Source organism: Nesoenas mayeri, assembly GCF_963082525.1.
Source record: "Nesoenas mayeri genome assembly, chromosome: 1".
NCBI lineage: Eukaryota > Metazoa > Chordata > Aves > Columbiformes > Columbidae > Nesoenas > Nesoenas mayeri.
This window is the reverse complement of record NC_137541.1, coordinates 45,245,000-45,257,579: the sequence shown is the minus strand read 5'-3', so window position 1 is coordinate 45,257,579 and position 12,580 is coordinate 45,245,000. Positions and strand designations below refer to the sequence as shown.

At 44.3% G+C, this 12,580-nt stretch overlaps 1 protein-coding gene across 1 annotated transcript; it reads left to right on the top strand.

Moving 5' to 3' along the window:
- Positions 1–8,471: 8,471 nt before the first annotated feature.
- On the top strand, positions 8,472–10,128 carry SNRPF (small nuclear ribonucleoprotein polypeptide F). The gene is made up of 4 exons (XM_080363471.1): positions 8,472–8,580; positions 8,711–8,836; positions 9,024–9,088; positions 9,648–10,128. Exons 1-4 carry the CDS (start codon positions 8,578–8,580, stop codon positions 9,712–9,714), a joined length of 261 nt encoding a protein of 86 aa, XP_080219597.1. The 5' UTR covers positions 8,472–8,577; the 3' UTR covers positions 9,715–10,128.
- The last annotated feature ends 2,452 nt before the right edge of the window (positions 10,129–12,580 follow it).

Here is a 12,580-nt window from a genome sequence, read left to right as displayed (position 1 = left end):
ACTAAATTTAGCTAATTATTAAATGGCGAACAAGTGTCATGGCAGTCAGGTTTCCAGCCACTCTTATCTTCTGGATGGGTAAAGTGTCTGCCAGGGTCTTCTGCTGGGAGCTGCTGTCCCAGTGCTGGGACAGAAGCAGTGTCACCCACTGCCACGACCGTCCTTCTCCTCAGACAGTCCCGTTCAGAGGGACACAGCAATTACCATCCACTTCACTCAATTGTGAGTTACCTTATCAACTACTTAACATAAAGTCATATCTCCAATAAAATTCGTGGGGTCTCAGCATGATAGCACTGCAAATTATAAATCTTTAATGGTATCATTTAATGCCCTAGATTTCCTTTCCCAGAGATACAACACGATAAGAGCTGCTTCTTGAGCGTTTAAAGCAAGAACCCACAAAACCATAGATAAGCTGAAGTGTCTTATGTCCAATTCACAGAGGCATGTAAATCCACAAAGTGTCACAGGTATGAACTAGCCCTCTTTCCCTTCTAATTATGTATCTTTTACAGTCTGTCAAAACAAGTAGTCACTTGCCTTACGTGAAGCATCATATGAAAGGAACATCAATAGCAGTCCATTGTAACCCACAAGTGATCAAACAACTTTAAGGATAACTTTAGAAATACAAAATTTGCCAGAAAATACTCAACATTGTGCATGGATATGCTAAATCTTTGTTTATTGTGTAGCAAAAAAATAGCACAACAGTGTCATATCTAAGCTAGCATTTATTATATAAAATCCATATTAAATGCATCTGTTTATTAAGTTGGTAATGCCATTATTAAGGTTTCACTGTTTTCCATTCTAAGCTCCTCTTTCTTAGCAGCTTATAACTTTGGCAGCCTTTAATTGTTTGTATAAACATTTACAGCAGACAGATCTCTAGAAAAGCTTTCCTGGAAGCAGGAAATATCTGCACCAAGCTGATATTTTTCAAGAAAATTTCAGCCAAGAAGGTCATTTCCAAGAATGGTGCTCGGGAAAAAATAGGTTCCTTTTCCCTTATATAAAAAAAAATCATAACATTTTTCTTCTGGAATAATGATAATGACCTTTGCAGCAAAGACTTGAGTGTCACAATAAACTGTCTTTGCTAAGGGTACACCTTTTGCTATGCGTGTGAAAAGCTGCTGAAATGTGGCCATGGTCTAATCCTTGAACAAACCCTAGTCCTCCAAATTATCATAGTTGCACATGCTGGTCGGAGTGAGACGGCTCAAACACTAGAATATGTTTGTTGGTAGAGAAGTGGGCTTTTTTCAATTGTTTTTATTACCCAAACTAACTTAAGTATCTCTGTCCTGCATTGAAGTAAACTTCTTCACTTGCCCGGTCAGTATTTGTCCTTGCAAGTGTGTTTGTCACTGCATTCCTGGGCAGAGAGAGCGGATCCTCCATTGACCATCTCTGGGTCCTACTATAAGAACACCCTCTGCTTACCCACTTGGCCCTTCCTTTTACCTGTGGTGTAAATTGCCACAGAGGAGAGATTGCTCTGGAGAAGGAAGGCACCAAATGGAGGCAAATGTCCATGCTATGCTGCTGGGGCCACCGACGTTCCTGGATAGACGGGCGATAGTGGCTGCCATGAGACTGTAAAGAACAGAAAAGGAGCTGAAGGGAGTGGTGAGGCAGTGCAGCCAGGTCACCTAGGACATGCAAGGAACATCAGAAATTGCCAGTACACCACTGGGAACACTGAAACTGCTTGTGGTGGCTTTCCAGGCTCTTGGTGCCCAAACAGGGAAGCCCATGATGCCTCAGGTTCCTCGTTGGAAACATCTGTTTGGCAAAGAGAGGGGCCAGCTCCCATCTGTTGTGCACTTTGGAAAAAAAAAGTAACAGATCTAACAGCATACTCTGCAAAACGAAGGCAGAAATGGCAAGCTAAATAGCAATCTAAAGCGTTACAGAAAGCACTTGTGACAAGGGAAAACCAGCACATCAGTAGCCTCCTGGCTAGAAATGAGGCAGGTAGAGCTGCTCTCAGCGAGCACTGTTGACACAATGAAGTGGAAACCTATCTGGCCAAAACTCCAAATTACTAAACTCTTATAGGATTTTGAAGAAAGGCCTTCCTGTGGTGACACACTGCACCCAGCATATACAGCTGGGCACTGCCCCAAGAAGTATGGAAGTCAGGGCACTGGTAATTTGGGAACAGTTGGCATAAAATCAGTATAAACAGCTACAGCCATGCTCTCTCTCCTGGATTTGTTTCAGATGATGCATGCTGAACCATGAGATTTTGAGTTACTTTTGCCTTGATCATGCTGCAGTCTTTTGTGCTGTCTGCCTTGGGCATCTGGTCCTAATTCACTGACCATCCCCACAATTAATTCCTGGTCCCTGTAACCCTTCCTATTTTGGGTAGACTATGCCTGTGGGGTCTGTGGGGTCTGGGAAAAGCTTGCCCACCTATGCAAGTTTGGACTCCTGCCTGTCTCAGGAAGGCAACAAGATGCTCAGAAGTTCTAGTAGCTGACCAGAAACTGGCTGCACGAAAGATTCTCTTCTGAGTGTACTGCATGGGGAAGGCTTATAGACATACATTTGACATTCCAGCAGACCTTTGCCACCCCCTGGCCCTGGAGAGGCCCCCTCACAAAAGCACCACCAGTTCCACAGAGAGGCAGAAGTCACTGGGCTCAGATGCAGGGCAGTGATCGCTGCCTCCCAGCTGAGATGTGGGACCTGGGCTTAGGTTCAAGTCAAACACAAAACGCAGACATTGTCTCTGGAACATTTCAGAGTCCAGGGGGTTGGGGATTTTATCTGCCTGCAGCCCCTTCCTGGAAATGAGACTTTCTGACCCAGCTGCCCCAGGATCAGTTCTGGCTCCCCTGGGGGAGATGCAAACAGCAGACTTTGCAGGGGCTCCTAAATCACTCTTCCCTTTGGCTATCACAAAAATAGATGTATCTGGCCAAATTAATAAAACCACAGCACACTCAGAACCTCACAGTGTAATGACGGGAGTCCAGGACATACTTGCCCCTACAGCTGCCATTCAGCATTGATGACTCACTGTCTTCTTTGGGGCCTGGGCTTCCCTTTCTCTGCCTCATCTCTCCAGAATATTGCTTGGGCTCAGAAAGAGTTTTCTGAGCAGCTCAGGAATCCTGGCTTTTTATCCTTCTTTTAATCCAGATGCATTTCTTTCTTTTACTTTCTCCTCTACAGATAGTTTCCTTCTGCTCCTCCTCTGAAACAGTGAGGGAACCTCTTGTACAATGTCTAGTCTCTCTTGACCGGTGATCCCCTGGTGATCCATGTACCGATCCAACAGCTCTGTTGCCTAAACACTCTTTCTTCTCCTCTTTCCCCACAAGATTCACTGTTAAAAATTACTTTCCTCTGTTTGTCAGGGTAACCATTTGTCCAAGAGGACTTCAGCATAAATAAAGGACTATTAAGGTTTAGAAATTGTTAGATTTCCACCACCACCGCTGGAATCTCAGGCCTGGCTGGAAGCAGAAGGACAAGAGAAGAAGCAGATGAGCTCCTCTGTTATAATACAGCTTTCCACCTAACACAGAGAGCCTCCGACACCAGCCAGATTTTCTAAGCTCTCGTCGGACAGATTTCTCAAAACACCAACTCTTGAAACACTTCTGTGATTTGGAGCCAGCTATTAGTTTCCATTAAGATGTTTGTGTGAAAGCAGTTTCCAAATTCCTTCTGCACAATGCTTGATCCCCCCCTCCTTTTTGACACACACAAGAATGCCACTTTATTATTTATACAGATCACTTTGTTTTCCTCAGCACATAATTTCAATTCCAATTCATTAATGTCAAAGCATAAAAGAAACAAAGGCACATAAAGGAACAGAGGTTTGCCAAAACCAGAAGATAACAGCTGATAATTAAGGAAGTCCCATTATTTCTTGGCAAAGTAGCCTGTGTTTTCAGAGACACATTCTTGAAGGGCCTCCCATTAGTGTAGCTGCATAATTTGTATGAATACTATTTGCACAAACAAATAAAGGTTTTCAATATGCATAAAAGGAAGCTTTAATGTTCCCGTAATTTCTATACAATACCCATCCCATGCCCCTTCTCGCTGGCACAGCCCAGCGTGCTGACAGGTTCACAGCAGAGCCACTCGAGCAAACATTGGGGAGTGGGCAAAAATTTTCTGTGACTCCATCAAGACTTGGGCTTTTGTTAGCAGATACATACCACCCCAAAATCAATATCCTAATTATCCTGGTTAATCTTGGCACTTGGATTCTGTACACCCACTTCTGCAGCACAGTTTAGTTTGGATGACGATCCTAGGATGTTGCAAAGAAATTAAAGAGCTCTTCTTCTGGAGCCTGATGTCAGTAGATACTGGACCATAAAATCATGTAATCATTTAGGCTGGAAAAGAACCTTAAGATCACTGAGTCCAACATTAATCTAACACTGTGCTATCCACCACTAAACCATGTCCCTAAGAACCTTATCTACAGATAAGGATCCAAGGATCCCAGTCCTCATCCATGGTGAAGGTCCGTGGTGGACAGTTAGTTATTGCTTCATTCATGGAAATTTGATCAAAGATAGTTGTTGGCGATGTTATTCAAATGACAAATCGTCAACAGAGAGAGGAAAGATATTTTACTGGTAGAGAACTCTGTGAAAATACTGCATGAAGATCAACTGTTTTATTCTGGCAAAGCCTCAGAAGGTTGGGGTTATACCTCTTGTGAGGGCTGTTGCTAATCCACACATACTGCCACAGCAGTTCCCAAGTCATCAAGAGCTGATAACTGAAACAGATTTTTTGCACATATGAAAACCATTTTATATCTTACTGAAAAATATTTTTAGATAAAATTTCATCAGATACTTTCTACAGAAAATTTATGGGCAAGAGTAAATTTTCCATTATGGCATAAGTTATAATGGTAAATCTTCCATTATGCCTACTGCTGAAGAAAAAATAAATTTATTTCATGGCAACATTTGGCCTAGAGTCCTAGCTACTCTTCACATTTTAGCAGTATTGCTACAGCAGCAAAACTCTCCAAGGGTGCACACAACCTTAAAATCCTTTTGGGTCTGTAAGAGCCATAAATGCTGCACCCCCAAGCAGCTGGAAGAGAGAGCTTGTCAGAAATCAACTCCTGGCCCGCACAAAACCACTTAACAACCACCTAGCTGAGACCAAGGCATCATATCACCTAATATGTTCAAGAACTAGAGATTACAGTCCAGGAGACCAGCAAGGGGGAGAAAGGAGGGTGGCACGCCTTCACCTGGAACAGGTCTGGATGGGGAGAGTGTCAGGTTCTTACATGGCTTTGTCAATTACGAATCCAACAGAACCAGAAGCTGAGGTTCAGCCATTGCAGAGCAGGGCTAACTCCATGCTGCTACGCTGGATTTACTTTGATGCAAACCTGTCCTTTGAAGGTACCACCTCCTGTCGGAGCTCCCTTTTTGCCAGGTCAGCTCTCTCCACTCTCAATCAGGACTGTGTCTTTACTGCTGCTTTAGGGTCTCTGATTGCAACCAGTGCCCATTTCATGGTGTCTTTGGCGTGATGACAAAGTTGATGCTGCTACTAGTATGGTGATGAACTGTGTATTATCACAAGTAACTTCCTTGATGTGGGAGAAAAGTGCAGCAGAGTAAAACCCCATTTACACTGGCATATTGCTAGGAAAACGAGCAGGGTGGTCATTAAATGTGCAGCCCAGAAGCTGGAACATGGGGTAGCTCTGAAAATATCCTTAAGAAACATGTTTATGGTCGGCAGAAAGGGGTTATTGCTGCGACTTCCTGTCTCAGCAAACTCAGTTCAATCAGGAAACATTTCTGGGAAGCTCAGCGATGCGAGGGTACAGGGGTAGCCCTCTCTGCCTGGTTTTTATGGTGATATAGAGTGTTAATGATGTCAGTGAGCATTTGCACCTACACAGATAACACCATCTAATGAGTCCCTCCACCAGAAATGCTGCTGCTGTAAGATGTCCAGCTGCTTGCTTCAGGACAGAGCGTGGAGAGTCGTGCTAAATTCCCACCCCTGAGCTGTAAGAAAAAATCCTATCCATCCACCCAAGGTCTAAGGTTTGGATTAATCTAAGACAAAAACTCTTTCCTGTTCATTTCCTGTTGAGCAGCAGCCTAAATACCCTGATCCAAAGGCAGAAAAGAATGCAAACGATTACTTCCCCTATTACATGGGGAAATACACAGAGGACAAAAGGTGAACTTCACCCCTGTGCTGAAGGTCAGGAGAAGATCCGTGTAAGCAAACTGTCTCCAAGTCAGAATGATTCAGCCAACAAGGTAAACAGCGAATTCCTCACTGCGGGAAAAAAAGCAAAACCTATTTTGTTTCCTGATTAACTAAGTTATCCAGTTAACTACATCAGATGTAGTCACGCATTCTGTGATCTCAGGGCTCCTTCCTGCCCTATCGCCACACAAAATTGCCGCAGAACCAGGCTACAGCTGATGATGAGATTACCAACGCATGAATTCATGCACCGATTATGAAACTAGAAGTCAAGCACTCCTGGTCTCTGACTTCTACACCGATAACGATGAGACTGGGAAATTCTTCTCATTTTTGTTAACTTCATAACAAAAGGTCTGGGATATTTACTCATCTGTCAGAGGAAGAGAGTGTATTAAAAACTGAATGTAATTGTTCCTGTTTTTCTTGGTACACAAAAAGCTTTCCTAAGATAAGTAGGAGACATTATGGTCGAAATTGGTTCAATATGTGAAAATAAGAAGTGCTGTTCACAGATAACATACCAAACTTATATGCCATTAACAGACATACATATTTATCCTCAGTGATTTTCAGAAAAGTCCAAGAATTACTCCCACAGCATGATTTTATCCAAGATAACCACTATAAGATAATTGCATTCTGCCAAATTATATGTTATCACTTGAAATGAGCTATTCTTTATTCCAAGTGGCATGAAAATTTTTTCTATATACACCATTTCCCACCGTGTTCATGCTTTTCCTAGATAGTTTCAACATACTTCCTTACAGAAATCTTATAACTTAGCTCCTCTTTCAGCTGGCCAACAGTGAGTCTTGCTACCAGAAAGACCATAGTTCTGATGTTGTCTCTGTGCTCATCCAATACACCCTAAACCACACTCAATTGTAATGATCATGGCAACAAGGATCTGATTGCACTTTTGTCACGTGCTAGTTAAAAAGAATTGCAATTCCAATTCTTATTCACTCCTACACATACATAAAGGTGTTGCAAACACTGTGCATGAGGCCAATCTGAATCTAGAGAAGACAGGCTGTCAAGTCAACAGCACATTTAGGCAGGTGATAATAGTTTTGCTTCCAACACTAGGGCACTAGACTGGCCTTTGAAAGGCAAAGTGCACAAAAGATGTAATAGCTCTGTAACAGAAAGGTTAGCTCCTGTAAGTATGTTTTCTACATTCAGCATCTAGTACCTTCAAGATGAAGTGAATATGCTGTACGCAGGAACATGAACACACATTGTGGCATCTGATGACTTTAGACATAGAGAACACCCTAGCGGAGACGTGACAAATTAGTGAACAGGACAAATGTTGATTCAACGTATCTGCCTGTTGAAGGTTAAGAGTCACAAATGACACTAGACCAGGCCTGACACTTCGTGAGTCAGGCTGATTGTCTCCACAGCCAAGAAAAGCTCAGGCAACCTCTTCACCTGGAGTCCAATAAGCCAGCAGAGAACCCGCACATTGGCAAGGACAGCGCTTATGCATTTTACAAACTCTTACGGTGTTCCTATCCATGTGTGTGGAGCCACGAAAACGTTCTGATCCGCTAATTTATCCTTAGGCACGACTCGCTGTCGCCCCGCAGGTGACACGGGGCCGGGGGCGGGGGGTGGCTTCCCGCAGCCCCTGGGCAGCGCGGCACCGCCGCCCCGTGGAGACCGGCCTGCAGGGCCGGACACACCGACGGGCCGGCTGCCGCTGGGCGGAACGGCGTCCTCAGAGCGGGTCAGCCCGGAGGAGGAGCGACACCCGCTGGGCCGGACACCCGCACCCGCTGGCTCAGCGCGGCGGGTCCAGCCCCGGCCGGGAGGGCGGCGGTTGCTCTGCCCGGCCGGCTTGCAAGGCAGAACAAGGCTGCTGTCGGGGCCTGCGGGGCGGGCACAGGCGGGAGGGAGGGAGGGAGGGAAGCGCCTGCAGCCCGGGACGCTCATGACGGCGGCCGCGGCCCCGGCCCTGACTCCGCGGTGCGGCCGCAGGCGCCGGCAGCGCTACCCCCGCCCCGGAGGCACGGAGTGCCTGGCGCTGGCTGCGATTGGTTGGGAGCAGGGAGGAGGCCAGCCAGCCTGGCCAATGAGAGAAGCCCGCGGAGGCGCCGAGCCAATGGGCAACTCCGCTTTTCGCTTCGCGCTCGTGGGCGCCTCAGCCTATTGAAAGCGCGGCGCGGCGGAGGTGAGGGGTCGGAGGTGAGAGCGGCGCCCCCGGAAGTGGAAGCCGGAGCGGCGCTGTCTCCCATTCTTTCTGAGCCCGCGGCGTGCACGAGTGTTTTTGTTCCCGCGCGGGCCTGTGTTCCTCGGGCCGCCGCGCGCCGCGTTGCCATGGTGAGGGCGGTGCTCGCGCCGCGCGCGGGAACGGGAGGGGGCGGGGGGAGGGAGGGCGCGCGGGCAGCGGGAGCCGTGGCCGTTAACGGTCCCCGGGGGCGGTGTCGCTGACTGGCTGCTCTCCCGGCAGAGCCTGCCCCTCAACCCCAAGCCCTTCCTGAACGGGCTGACGGGGAAGCCGGTGATGGTGAAGCTCAAGTGGGGGATGGAGTACAAGGGCTACCTCGTCTCCGTCGACGGCTACATGAACATGCAGGTGAGGGCTGGGAGCCGCCGGGGCTACCGGGGAGGTGCCTGGGGCGGCAGAGTGGGGCGATTCTAAAGGATCGGCTGTGGGAGTGGGGTCGCTCCACTACCCCCGGTCCCTGTAGCCGGGTAGTGGTCTGGGGGGCGAAGTTTCTTCTGTTATAATCATTCTGAGTCTTACTGGTTTTCTTCTCAAGCTTGCAAACACAGAGGAATATATAGATGGTGCATTGTCTGGACACCTGGGTGAAGTTTTGATAAGGTAATTAAGATATTCATGGCAGAGAGTGGGTTTCTTTAAACCTTCTTACAGCTTATGTTAAAGATTGTATTGCTAGATGCTGTGTTACTTGGCTAAGATGCTAAGTGTTAATGTAACTCTTGTGTAAAACCTATGGGATCCCTTCTAAGGGGAGAAAAAAGGAATTTTGAAATATTTGTAAAGCAGTGTTTATGATAATAAAACTTTAGTTTTCCTGATTGTCATATATCTATAAATCTCTTGGCACTAGTAGAGTGTATTAATGTATTGCTACTGAAAGTGTTTTGCATACTTGGAAATTAAACTTGACCATAACTGTTAACTCAGAAGTAAAAATTTCTCATACAGCATTGTCAGCTGGTTACTGCTTTTATAAACTTGTTGTTTTTCGCAATTGTTATCAACTTTTTGAAAGCTGTACAAGGTCAACGGCAGCAATTTGTTATGCTGAATCTTGCTGTTGCCAGGCCATAATCAAAGAGGAGAATGCTTATAGTAGTGTATATGCATGGAAAATTAACCTATTTACCACTAAGGGATCTTTTGGTTCTGTTTACAGGTGCAATAATGTTTTGTACATCAGAGGTGTGGAAGAAGAGGAAGAAGATGGAGAAATGAGAGAATAGGTGTTTTGTATATCTGGAAATAAACTTCTTTTTCTTTTTTTTGTTTTCCATAATTTTGTAATGAGATGTTTACTTTTTTGCCATTATATTTTAATATGGAGGGAGTGAACCCTTAAAAAGGTCTATATTATTTTATTGGCATTTGAAAAACTGCTGGAGGAGTAGGCAATAATTTCAATTTAAGACTGAAAACTGTAGTGAAAAGTGAGCATTAAAAAAATAAAAATCCACAACTGTTAAGTGTTACCGGTGCCAACAAAGGCCATTAATGTTAAGGGAAATATCTCAATTTAAGTGATTCCCAGAATTAATTAGATCCTGAAAGACTGAAGGACCTGCAGGAACAGCCTTTTCTCTGACAGTAATATAGGCTGTAGAATGAGCAGCATAAATCTTAAAAAAAAAAAATAAATCCTGATGTGCCTGCTGCGGACTGGTGATGATTTGGTAATGATTCCTCAGCTCTGAATTGTTTAATTAATTAGAGGATGCAGCTATAATGCTTTATAGCCTTACATCAGTAGAAACAAAGTTTCACCTCTAAGTGAAAAACTGTAAGTCACCTTGCAGTATATGCAGGAACCTCATTTTTAGCCGTCTTCTGCTTTAACAGCTGAAGGCTTGAGCAAAATACCAGTTATTTCCCATCTGACACACAGGAAAATATGACACTCTATATATTTTACAGTATGTATGTAGTTACTATTTAAATACAGCTAGTCTTTAAACCTGTGTAAAAAATATTTGGAAATGGTTGTGAAGACTTAACTGCAGGTGAGATGTGGAAATCTGTTACACCCCAGTGTCTCTAAGGAGTATTTTGCTACTTTGAGTCACAAAGCTTGAAGTGTGGCTGTACAGTCCTTTATAAAGAAGGACAAATTGGTATAGACTTCATAGCTAATACCCACACAAACAAAAGCGCCTTGGCAGCTATAAAGGCCCATAGACTTCAATGGCATTGGTAGGGTTAAGACAACACATAGCAAAGTGGGAGTGCACTTTTCTTTCTCTCATAAAAACTAAGTCTCTCATTGCCACTAGGCAGCTGGAAGGTTAAAGTTTTGGCAGGAAAACAATACCCATGTTTTCAAATGTTAAGAGTAAACACTGAGGTTAACTGAATGTCCCTTACCTATCAGCCTGGCTTAATGAAGTGCAGCCAGTCTGAGACTCCCTGTTTCAGGCTGTGATGGAGCCAAGAATCAGTACCCAGCCAGCCAGAGTTACACTGCATCAATGTAAATTAAAAGCATTGTATTTGACCCTTCTGTCCCCAAGAGGGCCACCCATGTCCTGGGGTGCATCAAGCACAGCATTCCCAGCCGGGCCAGGGAGGTGATTGTCTCACTCTGAACTGGTGCAGTCTCACCTGGAGCACTGTTTACAGTTCTGGGTGCCACAGGATAAAGTGGATATAAAACTACCAGAGAGTGTCCAGAAGAGGGCCACAAGGTTGATGAAGGGCTTGGAGAGGAAGCCGTATGATGAGCGGCTAAAGTCACTTGGTTTGTTGAGCCTGGAGAAGAGGAGACCAAGGGGAGACCTCATCATGGTCTACATCTTCCTCACAAGGGGAAGAGGAGGGGCAGGTGCCAAACTCTTTGGCAAACAACAATACGACCCAAGAGAATGGCAGGAGGATGTGCCAGGGGAGGTTTAGGTTGGACATTAGGAAAAGTTTCTTCACCCAGAGGGCGGTGGAGCACTGGAACTGGAACAGGCTCTCTCGGGAGGTGTCATGGCCCCAAGCCTGACAGTGTTCAAGAAGAGACTGGACAACGCTCTCAGACACATGGTGTGAACTGTGGGGTTGTCACATGCAGGGACAGGAGTTGAACTCAATGATCCTTGTGGGTCCCTTCCAACTCAGGATGTTCTATGATTCTAACAAAAGAAAGTAAACCACCAGGAACCATTACAAACTACTGTTTTTCAACCTATCTTTTCCTAGATGTTCTAAAAAGTGGCCTCACTGTAAAGTTTTCAAATTGCTTTTGAATCATTCAGTATAGTCCCCATTAGAAATGCTACACTTCCAGAGGAAAACAAAGGAAATATTTTTTCCTGATCCTAATTGTTGAACAAGTTGTATTCTGGAACTTGATTGATAGTCCTTAAAATTTTACCCTAGAAGTACTAGGAGAATGCTTTTCACATTTATGTGATGTTGGAATATGCTTTTTAAATTTACTAGGCTCTGTACCTAATTCCTATCTTGCATTAATGAGGTCCACACAGTAATTCCCTGTGTAAACATTTGTTTTCTCCTACATTTTAAAATTAATTGGTTAAACATTGAAAACCCTCTTAGATTTTTATCATGAAAGGAAGTAAATAGATGCAGTTGACTGGTATTTCTCTGTTATTTTCCATTACCTTGTATATCACCCTTATATATGAAATATTAAGGCAATATGCCTAAAGTTCTTGAATCTGATAACTGAATTCAAATGAAGTCTGAATGAATACTCAAAAGTATTTAGTCAGTCTTATTCTTCTCCTTTGAAATCAATGGGGGTTTTACCATTGATCCCTTGGGAGCACACTGAGCATTATTAAAATTCAAAGACCATAATTTTCTGGTGGCACAGATGAATACTGACATCAGGTCCTCTACCATGGGATATCTAAAATAAACCAAAGCATTTCATTTGCAGGTTCGTTTATAAATTATTTGAATTAATATTATATATTATTTCACATTTCCATTATGAAGAAATTACGGTCTTTATTTAAGATATTCTTGATGATGCATTTACAAGAGAAATCAACATCTTCAGAGCAGCACAGTCACATACTACAGGTCTTTTTTTTTGTCGCTTTGCTCCAAGAGTACAATAGTTGTATCTCCCAGCTCATCTAC

Excerpts from the sequence above, each read along its gene's own strand:
- SNRPF (XM_080363471.1), top strand. Across the intron at positions 8,837-9,023 it reads ACGGCTACATGAACATGCAG|CTTGCAAACACAGAGGAATA; the intron begins GTGAGGGCTGGG and ends TTTCTTCTCAAG. Across the intron at positions 9,089-9,647 it reads CTGGGTGAAGTTTTGATAAG|GTGCAATAATGTTTTGTACA; the intron begins GTAATTAAGATA and ends TTCTGTTTACAG.